General features: G+C 46.1%; 2 protein-coding genes across 2 annotated transcripts in view; one reads left to right on the forward strand and one right to left on the reverse strand.

Moving 5' to 3' along the window:
- The window catches only part of DYNC2H1 (dynein cytoplasmic 2 heavy chain 1), a 670805-nt gene that overhangs the window by 270920 nt on the left and 381421 nt on the right, over positions 1 to 18464 (forward strand). The gene's annotated exons all lie outside the window — the stretch shown is intronic.
- Positions 1077 to 11881, reverse strand: MMP13 (matrix metallopeptidase 13). Its single transcript, XM_082683984.1, has 10 exons — positions 11685 to 11881; positions 11353 to 11594; positions 10510 to 10658; positions 10214 to 10339; positions 8100 to 8261; positions 6689 to 6806; positions 6013 to 6146; positions 4873 to 5032; positions 3403 to 3506; positions 1077 to 2369 (listed from the first exon to the last, which is right to left on the reverse strand). The coding sequence occupies exons 1-10, from the start codon at positions 11811 to 11813 to the stop codon at positions 2269 to 2271; spliced, it is 1425 nt and encodes a 474-aa protein (XP_082540110.1). The 5' UTR covers positions 11814 to 11881; the 3' UTR covers positions 1077 to 2268.

Raw genomic sequence — 18464 nt, forward strand, 5'->3', positions numbered from 1 at the left:
CCTGGCCTCTCCCGCGGCGCTCTCCCGCCTCTCCCCGGCTCCCGCAAGTCCTCGGTCAGCAGTCCGCAGTCCTGCATGGGTGTTCCACAGTCGCCGCGTGTCTCTTCCGCCCCAAGGACTTTCACCCTCCGGGGCCCCTCGGCCCTGCACGTGGAAGCTAACACCCCTCTTACGGGAGGGTCTCGGGGTACCCGCTCTCTCGACGACACTTGTCGTAGCCGTATCTCATACTTACTGATCCATGCCCGGCTGCCCAGCCAGACTCTGGGCTCCAGCAAAGCCGTGAGGTCTCCGCTTCACTGCGGCCACGGCGTCTCCTTACGGCGCAGGTGCGCAGGCATGATTTACCGCGTGGACGGACGGACGGACGGACAGGCATTTCTAGTCCAAGAGCCAGCCTCGGAAGAACCCTAGCACAGTCCAGGAGAACCAACAGTGCGGAGACCGACTCTGAGGGCTGTGCCGGGAGCAGTCAGTCTGCAGCCCTCTCGGACCTGCAGTGACTAGTCACCCTCCCCTCAAAACCACTTGCTAACTTTCAATCTCTGCTGTACCATACAGGATCTGTGGGCTAGAGAGCAAGTTTTTCTAGTTCATTTCAACATCTTAGCTGCCTGACCTTTAACAGACATTTGCTAAGTGTCCAGATGGACAGTGTTTAGAGAAACAGAAGGGACCTAGTCTTAAGCTCCGGGGACCCTGAGGTTCCCAGACAGGGTTTTGCCGTCCTCAGGAGAGCTGCCTGCCTCCCCGTGTTTCCTGAATTCACCAACTTGCAATAGTCTCATTGTAAGCCTCTAGAGTCAGGCCCCAAGAGCGTCAAGGTATGCATTAGAACACAGTCTTCCTTGCTCCCGATCTAGTACTCCTCCCTCTTCATTTCCAAACTGTGCTCCCGCAGGGGAGTCTGAGCACCCATCCTGGGGAAAGGGCCCACCAGCACAAAACGAAACAATGAGTGAGTTACATCCACCAAGAAGTTTGAGCAAGAAAAAGGAATACTTTAAATGGATCCCCCTTGTGTAAGGAAAGCCTAAAATTACACCAAAAAACAAAATACACTATATAATAATGTCCGTGGAAAATACCTTTTTTATTATAAACAGTATAAATGCTTCCTGATACATCTTGCAAATATCATACACTTTCTTTTCTTTGCCTGAACTTCTGTGAACAAGAGGTCCCAGCACGTCCGAGATCGCTTGTGGCCGTTCCCCCGTTCAGCGAGCACCCCACGCGGGGCAGGTAAGCTGTGCCCGAGGGGAGAGGACAGCACGGAGAGAGAGAAGCTCATTTCCACATCCGCAGGAAGACTGCAGTCCAGTGGGATGTTCTCTTTATTTTGGATGTTTCCTTATTTTGGAAGTATGTTTTTGCATGCTTCCAATTTACAAGATACACTTTCTATTTTTGGAAAAGAGCCTGTCCATCCATGGTGAAGGGGACAATTAGAGCCATTATCTAGGCACTACCTTTCATCTTAAAGAATCTGTTGATTTATGGGAGAATGACACCTTAGATCATTGTGATAGCCATTTTAATCTTCTGGTATTTGGGGGAGACCTGGAATGTTTGAATACAAAGAGAGATGGGCTGTCTTTATCTTCTTTGTGGGTAGGCCTGGGATCATGGTCAACAGCGAGAATTAAACCGAGCCCACAGACCACATCTACTGTCCTTGGCCTCGGGCCCTGTGTCTCATCCGGGGTGACTGATCCTAGTGTCATTAGGAACGGGGCACGTACATTCAAATATTCTCAGTGCAAAACCCAAATCACTGCTTTGGGAAGCTGTCCACAATGTCTTTATTACAGATACTCCTCTTTGGTTTCTGTCTGTTCCTGGTATCGTATGCTCCCCGCAGACCCCATTCACACACTATTATACTTTTTAATAAAGATGATTCGTTAATTACATAACTCTGACTTACTTGTGTGCCTGCGCAAAGTGTCCTTATAAATACATTTCAATATTGTGCTCCCTTTGACACAGCACACATCCCGTGTCTGTGGTGGGAAATAGCGTGGGCCATGGCTCCGTGCAGCGCGCAAGGATCAGGTGATCCTCGCGGCCGCTGGATTCCGTTCCTTCAAATCCACCGTGGTTCCAGCCACGGCTCACTGTACAGATGCCCTCTATTCTGAGATAAATTACCGAAGCTTGTTCCCAGAACTAAGCTCTCCTGACCTCCCCTCCCCCACACCCGGATCGCTGGAGGTGTTCTGTCCAGTGCTCGCCAGGATTTAAATAACAATATGTAGAAGACACTTAACACCACAACAGGGAATTCGCTGGCATGACGCGCATAACACGCTTGCTCCAGGTGCTGTACTCAAACTGCACGGGCCCGCTGAAGAAATAGATATAACCTGGAAGGAAAAGACCAAAAAGAAAATTGCAGAGTCTGAAAACAGGAAGAGTTTACGTCAGCTCACACTAGAAGTCCAATCTGTTAGACCCCACTGTTTTCTCACACACTAGTGTCTGTGATTAGAACCCTCATAGATCGCTTAGAGTTACGGGAGGGAAAAAGTATACAAGTTCCCCAGGTCTCCTAAACTGTCACCTTGAACGAGTGCTCATTATTTTTAATAGAACTTTTTAAGATTTTATTTATTTATTTGAGAGAGAGAAAGAGCGTGAAAAGAGGGAGGGCTTCCTGCCAAGCAAGAAGCCCAAGGCGGGACTCGATCCCAGGACTCCGGGATCATGACCTGAGCCAAAGACAGACGTTCAACCAACTGAGCCACCCAGGTGCCCTGAAATAGTGGTCACCTTGCCGTGAGTTCCAGTTTTGATGCTTGACATATTGATACTTCTTAAGTTTGGAGAAACGCCCCTTTTCATAATTAAAGCAAAAATAACCATGTAGTTACGATAGTCACTGGTCTTTCTATGTAAATGACTCCCCACTCTGCCCCTGCTTTGAATTGTGGCAATAATTTTTGTCTCTTGGCAACATTAAGCACAATTTAAGATAATGTTGGGACACCTGAGTGGCTCAGTCGGTTAAGTGTCCAACACTTGATTTCAGCTCCGGTCCTATCTCAGGGTCATGAGATCGAGCCCCACGTATGGCTCCGTGCTAGGTTCTCTCTCCCTCTGCCCCCACCACTTTCTCTCCCTGTCACTCTCTCCAATAAAAAATAAAATCTTAAAAAGATAAGTTAAGATCGTGTTTCAAGTTTGGCATCTTGTATTCGTGGAATTAGCGACCATTTAAGCAACGTTTTTGTTTATTCTAAGTGTGGTATGTTTTGTTTCCTATGTAACTACTCCTTAACTGGTCTCTTGATAGGTCTCTTAGCACATGTAAGTCCTGTGTAAAACTGCTCTCTAAGGGAAATGAGTTTGAGGGGCTACAGAGCCCCTCGTTGAGGTCAGCGTGATGGAACTCGTTACCGTTTTTCTCGTAGACGGCATCCACTTTATCACCAATCCCTGGGAAGTCGTCTTCTATCAGCCTGGGGTAGTCTCTATCCATGACCTGGTTGGTGTCATCGTAGCTACGCAGTAAGAAATAGAAACTCTTGAGTGGGTCGTATTTCTTAGGAATTGTCTTAGACATGACACAGTGGATTATCGTGACACCTTTCAAATCTGACAAGAGTTACAGAATTTTAAGTCCATTTAAAACATCCAGTAGCTTTTTCAAACTCAGAGTCAGGATGCTGAGTGCAAGGCAGATGCTTGCTGAGTGGCCTTGTCTCGGGCCATCTTTCTAAAGATCGTCACAGGCTCCCTTCCATTTCACGAACGGCTTACTGGTTATAAACATGGTTATTAGGAAAGTGTTCTTAGACCAAAATAAATGCATGTTAGTGCATTGAACAACTATATACTGATCTCCTAGACAACTCACTAGGTGTGGTAATGGAGGCAGGAGTATTTGACGTATAACTTCTGGACTGAAAAGTTATTGGGGTGTCTGGTGGTTCTGAGCAACGAAGGGGAGCACAGCTCGCCCCTCCCATTGCTACAGTTCCACAGTCCACCTGCCCTGTACACAGGCACACCCGAGTCAACCACACACATCCTGAAATCAGCCTGGAACGGCCTCCCGTCAGGTACCGCCGTTTCTGTTACTGATGAGAGTTTCTCATCCTGGTGTTATGTTCCAGTAGGTGAAAGACAAGACGCACTGAACTGGGAAGGGAGGCGGGGCACGTCTACACGGCAATACTAAGCCGTGGAAGCCAACCGTCAAGACAAGGAGACACCCAGGGCCATAGGAAGACATGAGAAGGGACGTAGCCCGTGGATGGGGTGATCCAAAAGACTTTGAGCTTAAATGATATTTCCAGTTAACTTTGACCAGAGGATAGAATTTCAAGAGAGAGAGATGCAGGGAAAGATGTTCCAGCCAAACAGGGGGATAAAAGCACAGTGTTCTTGTGACATGGTAAGTCACACACCCTCACTGCACCACGAACCTCACCTAGGGCATAGGGACTGGAACAGCAGGACCGAGGGGAACCCGACTGTAGTACTTAGACAGTCGTGAATGTCATTGTCAGACTAAGGAAGCCAGACAACAAAGACGCCACATACAGGGATGTGCGTGTGTGCGCATGTGTGTACACATAAAGCTACTAATGTAAATCTTTCAAGTATGGGATTTCTGTCAGAGACTCTCATCCCCAAATACATACATGGCTCTAAGCTCTTAAATGCTGCCAGTGTCAGAGCTGCCTTCCTGCTGACCTGCGCTCGGAATATTCCAACTCTGCCCGTCCTTCTAGAAGGGGCTGACTTTAAAAGCCACGGGCCAGCAGCTTCCTGGCCCACCTCTGTGCTGGATGAGGAGAGTGGTGTGGGTCTCACTCAGCCTCTGGGACACGGTGCGATGGGTCCGTAAACAGGGCTGCTCACCTCCAGACCTGGTTTCCCGAGAAGAAGAGTGTCTTCCCTGTGCCTTCCAAGTGGACGGCTGCGCTTATCTTCTTAACCTCTTTTGGAAATCCCAGTTCGGATATTTTTTGGGGATAACCTTCCAGAATGTCATAACCATTAAGAGCCCAAAATTTTCTGCCTAGAGTAAGTGAAAGAATAGATTTATTACCTAGGAGACTTCAGCAGGATTCACATAATGTAGATATTTACTTTAACGAAGAAAGACTGATTTTACACATTTAGAAATTGATTAGGGGCTGTGTTTGTGAAACACAGAAATAAGAGCATTCTTCAAACAAAAAATAGGATTTAAGGTGCTAATTTCCTAAGTATGAGTACAATTATCACCAAATATCTTAATCAATTTGGCAACATCTTATGTCCGACTGCTAATCTGGAGGTGGGTGAAAAGTGTGTTAAAATTTCTTCATGAATAAGCAGGAGAGTGGGAACAGCGAACTAGACTGAAAAGTCAGATTCCATGCCCCATAACGTGATTTTATTGTAGCATTAATTATGATGTCAGTAGAGTGAATGAATGATGATCTGGAAGACAGAGCAGCGGTTTGGAAAACTGTCCCTGATTTGATGTCGAGAGAACAAGTAAAATATGAAAATGTATATATACTATGAATATAAATATTCAAAAATCCCTATGGCGTATGGTGAAGGGCTACCAAGAAAAGGTGAGAAAATGAAATAAACTGACTTTTCAGAAGGGGGAATTATCGATCATATTTTTTCAGTGTTTCAAGAGGTACATGATCATAACATCTGCTCAGCAAATAATTTTTGAGAGGAAGTAAGAAAAAACTGACACACCTGTTATAAAACAAACAGTGAATTTGTAACGGTAAGAAATAATGGTGACTTTTTACCAGTCAGATTTGGGGACATATGGTAGAAAGTTTCCAAATATGTTCTGTTTAATATTTTGTTATACTTGGCTCTTAATTTAAGTACTTTTTAATACTTTTAAAAATACTTTTAAATAATTTTTTAAATTTTTAAATATTTCAAGTATTTTTTTTCCGGGACTGGTCATCGTGCTGACTCCGGCAGCATTGAGTTCATCCCCGCCTGCCCGGGGCGTATGGAGGCCCCCGGGGAAGGGCTCACCTCGGAAGATGAAGATGAGGTCCCGGGAGGGGTGCTCATAGGCGGCATCAATCCGGTTGGGAAGTTCCGGCCAGAAGGATTTCGTCAAGAACAGCTCGGCGTCCACCTGCTGAGGGTGCAGGCGCCAGAAGAATCTAACACCAAAGTGAAAATCCAGAGTTTGATGAATGAATACACGAACACAGGAACAAACAAGCCTATCAGACCGCGGTAGAAGCGCAAAGTTCATCTCTCATGTCTCGGTACCCTCAAGTTTAGGTTGTAAACATGCTCTTAAATGACCACCTTTGTCACCAGGACAAACTTTCCGGACCCAAAGGAATTCGTGTGGACGCTCTGACAGTTTACTGATGCGGAAACTGATTCCAACACTTGGGTTTTCAAATAGGTAAACTGGGTTTCCGTACTGACGTGGTTATCTTTATAAAGAGAAGCTGCGCCACGCCCAGATGATCCACGGAAAAGGTAAAAGTAAAGTGTTCATCCCTTAGTCACTTATTTCATCCGAATACGTAAAAAGAAAAAAAAAAAAAAACTACCCCCAAAGCTATTATTTTCATTGTTAACGTTGCCTTTGAAAATGCAACTGGACATTAGGCAAGTTGCAGACACAGCCTCACAAGTGTCTCACAAGTGTGCAGGACACGCGGACGGGGTAAGAGCGTAGGAGGAGCACCTGTCTTTGAAGATCATCATTTCTCCTCGGAGGCTGGTGATGGCGTCCAGGGTCAAGGCGGGGTCACATTTGTCTGGTGTCTTGGGATGTTTTGGGTTGGGGTCTTCGTCTCCTGGGCCTGCAGGCATGAAACGGAGGGAAGGAGGTGGTGAGGCCGGCCTTCCCGATGCCCGCCCCGGCTAGCGGAGGGTCACAGGGTCCCCTGGGGCGGGGGCAGGACGTCCCCAGCTTCCACGTCAGATCCAAACCCCTGTGACCTTCCTCCTTTCCTGAGGGTCACCAAGCTCTTGCGGGTGGGCTGGCTCCTCCCGCTTCTGTCCTCAAGACCCTTTGAAATTCTGCTCAAGCAGATTTGGGTTTCTTGAGGTTGGAGATAGAAATGGGAGGGCATGGGAGCAAGACTCTGAGGAAAGCTTCCCCTGCCCGGCATGAGCTACGGCACAGGCTGCTCTGCAGACGCACCTTTCTCTTTCTCGATTCCCTGCAGGAGTCCTCCCTCTGCTCTATCTCTCACCTCTTTTACCAGCTGGCAACGTCGGATGCAGTTTTACCCCCGTGCCACGGCTGTGAGTGAGAAGCCAGGCCTTCGGCAGCCCTGATGTGCCACGAGTTAGCTTCCCCCGGCTCGGGCCGTGCCCAGTACCAGTCCTGTGCCGCTGCTTGTCCACCCGGCTCCCGTTAGTTCTATGGTCAACTGCCTGGTCACAATATTGTAGAGATAACAAGAAACACAAGGCGCTTGCCCACACCCACACTAGCTGCTAGAGTCGATTTCAGTCCAGAGGAGACTGATCGGCTGTGGGCCGTGAGCAAGGCTTCTGAGCTTGAGGCTCTGGAAGAGTTTACACTGATGACTTTAACTCTGTTAATAGTGGGCAATTTTGCTAGATTGGATGAGGTTTAATTATTTTATAACTATTACTGAAAATTTGGAAGAAAAAAAAGAAGAGATTCTTAACAATGGTCATCTATAATAGTAGATGTGGATTAAAAGTTACCACAGGCCACTTGAATGGATTCTACTGTGGCAAACTGACATGGCGGAAGAAATACCCAGAATTTTAAAAAGCTGGTTAAGGCCATACCTCTACCCTCAGCCTCGGTACCAGCGACACACTCTCTAAGCGCTACAGGGTGTAGTTTCTTCATTGGTTAAATGGGGAATAAAATAGTTTCCTTCCTTACGTCAGAAGTGTTTTGTGGGACTCAAAGCTACACCTCGCAGTAATAAAACACAAATAGGAATCTGCAGAAGCTTTGGAGGATAGGATATTTTCTACTTGAGCAGATGCTCCGAGTGGGCATGTCTTCCCAGGTTTTAGTAACAGAAGCAGGCCGGCAATACTGGTAACAATAACCTCACTGACGATCTTCAAGTCTATTCTGTTTCTACTGATAAATTAAGAGTTACCATAGAGAGACTGGATGCCTTGTACATCGTCATCAGGAAGCATAAAGTGGTTCTTGCCCGTGTAGGTGTAGATGGGAAACATGAGTGCCCCCGGGTCCTTGGAGTGGTCGAGGCCCAAGGAGTGGCCAAACTCGTGGGCAGCAACAAGGAACAAGTTGTAGCCTATAAACAAAGCGACGATGAGAAAGCAAGGCAGTGACCCGTTACCCGAGGGAATGCTACTTTCCTCGCCTCTATCTCTTTCTTGGCTGTTTCACTCTTTTTTTTAAAAAAAATTAAGATTCAATATTTGGTTGCTTGAAGGAAGAGTCAAAATATTGATTTAATCCTTATAAATCATTTAATGTTCTCTTTGATTATAGCTGCCTACGTCATTAGGATCTCAACAGAGTGCTGTCAAACAGTGAGCAATCAGTGAGGGCTTACTGGGAGGACAGTAGGAATCCCCAGCTGCTCTTTGTTTTCTCAGGTCAGGTGAGGAAAGCGGACAATGGAGGCCTTGAGGGAGGAGTTGTGGGAAGTCACATAGGGGGCTACTTGTCGGGGTGTTTCTAGAACATTGTCTGAACCAGAGGCACCACGCAAATAGATGATGACCAAGTATGGAGCATGCACTAAATAGGGTGTCTGGAATCTCCCTGGGAACAAGTCCTAACCAAACGATCCTTTCCAGAGTATCTCTAGACTCTAAAGTTTAAAGAAATAGAAACTCTGGAAATGATTGGCCAACTTTCCTCAACTTTAGAAGACTCCTGGGGCACTGAATTTACATTGTTTCCTCTAGTCATTCTAGTCATTCTTTCTACCAATTTCTGAGCCTCCTACTACAGATATTTTAATTTGAAAAAAAAAAAAAAAAGGATGAAAAGTTGGGAAAAAAAATACGTGGAAGCTGGAGTCACTGGTTTCAATTTGACCTTAAATACCATTTGCTGCCAGAGCCTGTCCCTGAAGGAAATGTATGAGCAGCGCAGTAACCCTGCAGACCATAAGGGCAATCAAAGTGCACATCATCTGAGTATAAAGCAATTCTTCACTGAAATGACTCATGACTCAAGGTCCCGTTCTTGGCCTTTAGCTGAGAAATCAATCATGGTTTGTTTGTGAATATTTTCATTCATTTCCACTAGCTGTTTCAAATCCAGGAGCCTAAAGCTGGGGTTTACCGTGGCTCTGTCTGAACAGTACTAGATGTTAAGATCCTTCTTACCTGTGTAATATTCAGAACACAAATGCATGAATCTCACCTTTCTTTCCAAAGATACATGGAGGCATTGAGGCTGAGGCACTGGTCAGCCAACGCCCAGTTTTGCTCTTTGGGAAAACAATTCTTCTGATTCTAACGAATAACAAAAATGAGCTACCTTTGAAGACTAGCTCTAACTTTAACCATCACAAGCAAGGGTCAGCGGAGATCCGCAGGTCCGTCGGTGTTGGAGCAATCTCGCTTTTCTCCTTACATTTTCTCAATTCTTTTGAGCTTTAAAGATTCATCTACTGACTGAATTGATTCAACACTGAGTTTCATTTTGGTCTCATAAATGTAATTTTTATCTGGTCTGTCTCCTGCTGTTTGGAGCAAGACATCATCTTGATTTGTTGGAAAGGTATTTGTAAAATCAGTGACATGCATGTGTCTGAAACTAGGAACTCACATAACAGAGGACAGAAAACACGCTGCACTTGTGCTGTTAATAGTTCTGTCAAGGAAAAGAAAACTCTTTCAACTCACATCCAGTTCGTCTGGGACCTGCCTCTCCAGCCCTAACAGTTCCTAGGCATGTATTTGTAATAAACTTTCCTTCCTCCGCACAGCGAAAGGAAATCTGCAGTAACAACACCTTGGCGGACAGAAAGACATTTGGGTCCTAATTCACAGTTAGCTAGCATCCCTCAAACCACTAAACTAAACTGCTCACTTTTAGTGATCTGCATAGGTTTGTAGAACTGTCCCGTGTAGAGACTAAGAAGCATAAGGTAAACTTGTGCTTTTTTTGAAAACTATAATCAACTATGGAACGTAACTTACAGCATGCTTCCTCACTTCTTATCAACGGGATCACCATCTAACCTAGTCTAGTAATCACGAATCATACCTTTGTAAGAAATATTACCTTTGGAACTACTTGTCCAAGTTTCGTCATCATCAAAATGGGCATCCCCTCCATAGTTTGGCCCAGGAGGAAAAGCATGAGCCAGCAGACCGGAAGGTCCATCAAATGGGTAGAAATCGCCATGTTCTACACACAAAAAGGAAGAGTTAAGAATCTAATTATATCCAGCAATGCCTGGCACAAATGCTTGGTGAATTCTGCAAAAAACAATGAATGACTGAAAGTAGGAATTTAAAAATGGAGACAACTAGGGGGAAGAATGTAAAAATGTCTCAAAAATGATTCTGCACCATTACCTTTAGTTCCAAAAGAGATCATGATATCAGCAGTGCCATTGTGAAGTCTGGTGAAATTCAGAGGGGTCACATCTGACCAAACTTTGAAGGCTTTTCTGAATGCCTTTTCAACCTCAGAATGAGTCAGATCAGGGGTATAATTCACAATCCTATTCAAGAGAGAAAGTTTCAATTACATTTTTGGAAGGAGAAAACTATTTGAGAATATATTTTCTTGGGATACTGCTTTGCAACTCAAAATGCAATGGCTTCCCTAAAAGTTCTACCAGAGGTCCATTATTTCAAAGAACTTAGTAATTATGATGCCATGCAAAGATAACAAAATAAATTCAGACATTTGAGTATCTCCAAATATCTGACCACTTGTAATTTTACACTTAAAGTATTCAGATATTTAATGAAACTTATATTTTATGATACAGGTTTGGAGTTGTATTGCTATGATCCAAATAATGGAAACAGCTTTGTCAAGTTCCTAGAGAGAGTAGTACTCTCCATTTTTGAGCACTCTTAATAAATATGCCTCATGTAGTACATATGCAAATTTTATTACACCTACTTTTACTTCTAACTTGATTTCTTTCCTAAAAAAAAAAAAATGCTTTGCGATTTCCAACGAAAGATCATGCTGGTTAATGCAGCTATAATAGATTTCATGAGATATTCTCACCAATATTAAAACTACTACTGGGAATTATTTAACTTCTAATTAAATATGTAAAGCCTACCTAAAATAAAATGGAACCAAACGTGTTCTGTCACCTACGGCTTGTGCTGAAAATTAGGCATTTGATACTATTTTAAACACTAACAAAGATCACAGAAAGATAGCTGCTGGCTCACCTGTAGGTCAGATTTGTCTTGGGCCACTTGAGAGTTCGGGGGAAAACATTGTACTCGCCCACATCGGGGACCCCACATCTTGGTTTCTTCATGATGTCCAGGGTGTCATCATCAAGTTTGCCAGTGACCTCTAAGCCGAAGAAGGACTGCATTTCTCGGAGCCTGTCAACCGTGGAGCCTGCGCCCGACTTCTTCAGGATTCCAGCAGGATTCATGGGGTAGTAGTAGGATTTCAAGTAGTGCTGGAAAAGAGACCAGAATGGCCTGCCTTTAAAAAAGAGAAGGGCACATGTGAGATGCAGCACCCCTTTGAGACCGGCAAGATACCCTACCTCGGCAAGCTGGAAGTCTTCCTCGGACAGATCGTCCTCGCCATCGCTGGGAAGGGGCAGGGACCAACACTGAGTCCAGCTCAAGAAGAGGACGGCAGCCAGGACGCCCGGGAGCATCGTGATGGACATTCCTGGAGCTTCTGCCTCCTCCCAGGCAAGCACCTTTACTTTTATAGACCTGCAGGGTGACTCACCATTTGTGGGCAAGTTCCCGCTTCCTAGTGCATCTAAAGTAAACATGCTTACACGGCGACTTTTTTTTTTTTTTTCTCCCAAGAAGTGTGGTTTGTGGTAGAATTTGAGGGAAATATAGAACGAGGGCTTCTCTCATTTCAGCAGGGCCTCCAAAACCATCTGGCAAAATAAACGGCCTCAGCATATTTATGGACACTGTGGGAAGAAGCAGAGTCGTAAAATTTTCACTTTACTGGGCAAAAATGTTTCTCCCTCCTTATTTTTCAGATAAGAGTGTCAAGATGCTGCACTTGCTTCCATGAAGAGTCCTGCTTCTAGAAGCTCCGTAACCTGGTTTATTTTTCATAGGGCAACTCCAGAGGGAGATGCTGTGTGTACCTAGGGGCCACAGAACTGCACCAGACCCCAGAGTGGAGGCCGGGAAGGGCCAGGGCGCAGGCACTGGGCTGAAGGCTGCGGTGGACATTTAAAGGCGCTGGTGTGACTCTCAGCAACCCCCGGATCCCACCTGAATTTCCTGCAGGTCCAGGAAGAAGTGGGAGACTGCATCTGAGTAGGAGATAAGGGCCAACACAGATGGGGATCACCCCCCGCTGGGCTTAAAAGGATTGATCTCACTTAATCTGTAGAAAAAACTTGGAAGTAGGGACTACCCCCCGGAGGGCTTGTTTTCACTTTACGTATGAATAGTCTGAGAGGCAGAGAAGTTAAATGCTTGTTGGAGGTCAGGGAGTTAATAAATGGTACTGTCAATACTTGAATCCCAGCTGGTAGACTTACGATTTCATGTTTTTTTAAAATACCATCTGGGGGGCGCCTGGGTGGCTCAGTGGGTTAAGCCGCTGCCTTCGGCTCGGGTCATGATCTCGGGGTCCTGGGATCGAGTGCCGCGTCGGGCTCTCTGCTCAGCGGGGAGCCTACTTCCCTTCCTCTCTCTCTGCCTGCCTCTCTGCCTACTTGTGATCTCTCTCTGTCAAATAAATAAATAAAATCTTTAAAATACCATCTGGTATGGTTTCTCCCCCATTAACTCTCAGAAATTTCAAAAATGGAATGGCTTTGTTCCCACACCGCTGGGAATACCCAGGAAAACTAGGGGTCTAGGTAACTCAGGGCCAATTTCAAGTGTCTTAATTTTGACTTTTAAATTTAAGTAGTAGAAGTACCTGAGGTCCAAAACCTCAGGCAAATCGTTCACGAGGGGCTTTCAAGAACATCCCCCTTTCAGAACCAGGATGTCAGAATGTCATCTTCCGTGTCTCACACATGTAAGTGGATAGAAAAATGCGAGTCATGATCTTCAGACAGAATGACTGAAATTGTAAGTTAATTTACGTGATCAGGAGTCAGAGAGCGGCTCAGGTCTGGGACGTGTGAGGACAAAGGCACGGAGCGTGAGTACAGGTGAGGGTGGGTGCGGCAGGGAACCCCCCACACGTGGGGACGTGCCGTCATCTGGATGGGCCCAGGCCTCCGAGGTAACCAGAAAAGCCTACAAGATTTAAGCAGTCGGTGGAGGGCAATTTATAATGCTTTTTCCAGAGCAGAGCCAAATAGATCCTTACAATCTTAAATATTTTAAATTTAAATTTAAATAGAATTTTAAATATTTCCAATGAGTTCAAGATTGGATTTAGGCTTAACCAACAATGCAAAACTATCGCTTGCTTGAAGCATCGTCCAAGAGCAGCGGTTAATTTTAGACTGAGTGGTAATGATTGAAAAGTTTGACTCATCTATTGAGCTTATAGGAAATTCGTGCATTTGAAATCATTTTTTTTTACCAATAAAATTTCATAGTTTTTTCAAGTATCATCATATTTTTAGAAAGAAGTCCCGACAAAGTTCAGAAACGAAAGACATTAATGTTTGGAAGTGGGAGAGGTGCATCAAATAGTTGACCGTACTTGTAGGTTGAAGCCACAATTTTTTAAAAAGCCACTTTCGATGAGGCATTGACTATGCGGGATATCGTGCTGGTCACTATGAAGATAGAATGAAGGAAAAAAGCCTTTTTCTTAGGATGATGCCAGTTTCCTCTCCCTGGGAAGACACGTTTTCCATGAGCAGTGACTGACAATAAACAAACATCCCTGTTTACCCACTTCAGAATCAGTGCTTATCACCAAACATCGCTGGTGTTCTCTTAGTTTCTTGTTTCGCCTAAGGACAGACTCAGTGCAAAATAAAGGACACAGGTCAATGATACATGGTACTCAATTCCACAGAGTTCTGAGTAAGGTAAATAAAATTGGAAAGGGAGGTGAACCATGAGAGACTATGGACTCTGAAGAACAATCTGAGGGGTTTGAACGGGGGGGGGGGGGTAGGTCAGGGTACCAGGTGTAGGTATTATGGAGGGCACTGGAGCACTGGGTGTGGTGCAAAAACAATGAATACTGTTATGCTGAAAATAAATAAAAAATAAATTAAAAAAAAAAAAAAGTCGTCCAGACGATGAAACCAGAAATTGATTCCTTCAGGAAGGGGCCGGGCTGCTTGTCTCCGGCTACTGTTCACGGGGAGCGCGCTGAGCTGGTGATCGTGATGTGTCATCCGTAGAAATGTGTTGGCACGTCTCCTGTCAGCACACGCCCTTATCTCGGGCTATTAATGGTGAGGATGGAAGCCGGGCCTTCTGGCTGCAACGGCTGAAGTGGTTGGCGGTTTCAGGTGACACCTTTGATACTGAGAGGCTGAGCCGGTGTTTACAAACGCTTCTCACAGGGCTCCCAGGTCCCTGGAAATCAGAAAGCCTGGAGAATGGGCAAACAGAACTGGACTGAATAAGAAATGTGTGTCTCCTGCTGATTCAGACCTAAGCAATATGGGACTTTTTAAAACAGACGTCATCATCTGTTTCTCAGTCCAAAACACTACTCAAGAGAGAATCAGAAATGTCCGTGACCCACCCCTAAGTAAAGCGTGGGTTCCAGACCAGGAAAAGTAGGAACAAAGGCCATTGGAGTTGGATTAAAATTATGAAAATTCTGTAAGTCAGAGAACCTTTAGGATAAGAATTGCAGCTTCAGTGTACAGGTTGCACATTAACTATGTTGACAATGACACTTAGTATCGTTCTGTTTCCGAAAGCTAAGCCATCTGATGGTGCCAGGGCAGGAAGTGCTGGTTTCTGTAAATACCCTCTGATGGTTGCTTTGTTCTAGTTTCTGAGTTTTCCGGCCACAGCCCCAGGGAATGGGTAAAGCCCTTAAACAGGAGCACGAACCTGGAATGTGGACCCTGGACCGCAGGGACACGAGCGCCCCACAGACCCGCTAATGCACAGCTGGGATATCCCCCCCAGGTCAGGTGCTGAGCCCAGAGGGACTCCGGTCAGAAGCCGCAGGTGCCGAGCAGGAGGCCAGCAGCTGAGGGGTGTGCTGGCCTCCCGTGTGTGGACCCCGCACTCCCCGGGGCTGGCTGGGTTTGTCCTGGGGGATCCCCTACAGAAAGAAAGGCAGTCTGTAAGAAAAAAGAAAATTCTTTTTGTCCTCTTACTCTTACTACATCCTCTTACTCGGGGATGACACGGGGAAGTCAACCCTTAACTTTCTGGCCTCACATTCTTGCTTTCTTAAATTTTTTGGAAGATTTTATTTATCTATTTTAGAGAGAGTGAGTGAGAGCGGGATGGAAGGAGAGGGACGCTCAAGCAGAGCACAGGGCCAGATGTGGGGCTCGAGCCCACGACCCTGAGATCGGGACCTGCGCCACAGCCAAGAGTCGGATGCTTAACTGACTGGGCTGCCCCAGGTAGCGCCCTGGGCTCAGTTTCAATGAGCTGTGATTTTACGGTGCTTTGTTAAAAAGACTGGATCCTGGATGTCCACCTCTGCCCCCACTGAACCAGAGCTGCGAGAGAAAACAACTAGGAATAGCACAGTCATTCTAGCCCATCCCTGTCCAAATACCTCTGAAAAGGGAAAAATCTGGACTGCTTGGCCATGAATAATGGAAATGAAAACAAACTAGGGAACGGGACCTTCGTGGTTTTAACAACAAGTAATTGTAATATATTTAAAGATCCCCAATATTTAAACAAATGAAGCAAAACGTCTATGTTTAAAGTAGCTTGGCCTCACCTTGACACCCTCATTCGCTAAAGTCAAATTTGGTACATATTCTTAAACAATGATTTTTTTTTAAGATTTTAATTATTTATTTATTTGAGAGAGAGCACAAGCAAGGGGGGGAGGCAGAGAGAGAAAGAGGGAGAAGCGGACTCCTCACGAAGCAGGGAGCCCGATGCGGGGCTCGATCTCAGGACCCTGAGATCATGACCTGAGCTGAAACCAAGAGTCGGATGCTTAGCTGACTGAGCCACTCAGGCGCCCTGCCCCCCATGTATATTTTTTAGGTTGAGTCACTTAGATAGTCGTGGATCGTAAAGGTTTTTTTAAACGGTACTTTCTAGAACAGAAAGCTTCCCATGTTGTTGGTATGCTGCATCGACTTTATTTTCAATTCCAGGAAAGCCATCTGGAACGAATTTTGGGTACTGTTTCAGAGTTTGCCCTTTTCCCCTGAATCTATCATAAAATTAAGAATGAACTCAAAACCACACAAAATCTGTCTTAATAAAACTATGTGTTAAAGAGGTTTAAATTTTAAACATTTTCTATAAGCTCCAATCAAACAATTTCAGACAATGGTAGACAGAAATTCACGGCAACCACGAGCTGCCAACAAAGACTCCTGCAGGTCAGCCCAGCTGCAGGGCTGATTTCCTACCTCTGTCTGCAGGGAAGAAGGCTGTCATCGCAGGGTGAGGACCACAGGCAGCATCTGTGCCTCGGGCGTCAGCCTGGAATGCCAGTGCCCTGACTTCCTGCGGATACCCATCAACACTACAGAGGGTCCCCACCAGTTTCCCCGCATGACAAGGAAGGAAAGGCCTTATTCTCGGCCTGAGAGTTCTGACCAGGCAACTGAAACACAGCTAAAGTGAGGATCATGGTGAGCTGACCTCTAACTGGCAAGGAAATCCCTTCACGCTGTGGGCTGCCGGCGGGTGTGTGTTTCTTTACCGTCTCTGGGGATTCTGCTCTTGATCAAGTCTGTGGGGACCGTGCGTGGATTGAGGACATGGGCCTGGGAATCAGTCACAGCAGCTGAAACCCCAGCCCTGCATTTGGGAGCTCTCTGACGCAGGCAATGTGTTTCCTCTCACTGATACAGTGGTGAGCAAAACACATGCTAACCCTAGCCCGGAGGAAGGTGATGAGATAATATGAGAGAAAAACAGCAGGAAAGAGGGGTCACAAGGGATGTTGCAATTTATTGACAGTGGCAGGAAAGGCCTCAGGGAGAGGGGGCTTTTGAGTTGGGATCTGAGGGAGATGGAGGTGGGGGCTCCCGCGCTGTCTGGGGTAAGAATGTTCTCAGCACAAAGAAGAGCGGGTGCAAAGGCCCTGAGGTAAGAATGCCGCAGGCAGCAAGAAGGCCAGCGTGGCTGGAGCAGAGTGAGAAGAAAAGTTACTGAACCTTAACTATACAGACGGGATCCTCACAGTCCCTGTCTTCCAGCTCATTTGATGATTACAGGACATCACGATGAAGAGCGCCGGCACCCGCGCCCGGCACACGGTCAGTTGCCTACACAGCGCCCATCAGAACCACTGTGCTCAGCGCCCCTGTAGGCGCAGCGGCTGTTGCAGCAAGGGTGTTGACAGGCATGTAGCCCACACGTGTGGAACTGAGACGGGGCGGACAAGACAGGCTCGGCCACGCAAATCCCAGCGAGCAGAGCGCTAGCCCCGGCGAGAGGAGGAGCAGGCACGGAGGCCCTGGGGTGGGGGCCAGCTTCCGCTCGGGGACACAGAAATGCAGGCTGGAGCCCAGTGGACCGAGAGTGAGAGGAGGCAGGGCCGGGCACCTCACAGGGGCTCCCTCCGGGGCTCTGCCCAGCCTGCTCTGTCTACATCCCAGGAAGTTATTGGGCCCAAACCTTGACTTTCATGTCCACTCCCCGGGGCAGCCCCACCACAGGTCCCGCCCTGCCCCCTCCCCTGCAGTGACCTGGAGGTCACTCAGGCTCCCGTTTGGTCAGGTGACCTGCTCCCCGGGTCGCTGCTGCTGCTGCCCCAGGGGCCAGTTTCCAGGTTGGCTCACTCTTCTCTGTTTATCTTCCATCACCTGTGAAACTCGATCCTTTAACACCTAACGTGGCTTCCGGTTCCCAGTTGGATCCTGACGAGTCCAGGTGACAGTATGAGGAATAAAATGGGAAAACAGAAAAATGAACCCATGAACACTAACCAGGAACTAACTATGTACTGTATGTTGGCTAATTGAATTTAAATAAAAAATTTAAATTTAAAAATTTAAATAAAAAAATAAAAAGGGAAAACAGAAGTACATTTTCCAGTTCGAATCAGCACTGACTTTACTGTATCTTTTTGTGTAACTTAATGTGTATCTTCATGTACCAATTACAGATTTATTTTCAGATATGAATAAAGATAATGTTCTCTGCTCTTACATCTCACAGAGAGTGAGAAAACACAATGGAATAAAACTTCCATCTGAAAGCAAATGTGATTATTATTTACCCTATTCCCAAAGCTTACAGACGGGTAAGGA

This window comes from Mustela nivalis (assembly GCF_964662115.1).
Source record: "Mustela nivalis genome assembly, chromosome: 9".
Classification (NCBI taxonomy): domain Eukaryota; kingdom Metazoa; phylum Chordata; class Mammalia; order Carnivora; family Mustelidae; genus Mustela; species Mustela nivalis.

Coding starts and splice junctions, on each gene's coding strand:
- MMP13 (XM_082683984.1), bottom strand. CDS start 11,813: ATGTCCATCACGATGCTCCCGGGCGTCCTGGCTGCCGTCCTCTTCTTG. Junction 11,595..11,684: donor AAGACTTCCAGCTTGCCGAG/GTAGGGTATCTT, acceptor TCTCTTTTCCAG/CACTACTTGAAATCCTACTA. Junction 6,147..6,688: donor ATGATGATCTTCAAAGACAG/GTGCTCCTCCTA, acceptor CTTTGGTGTTAG/ATTCTTCTGGCGCCTGCACC.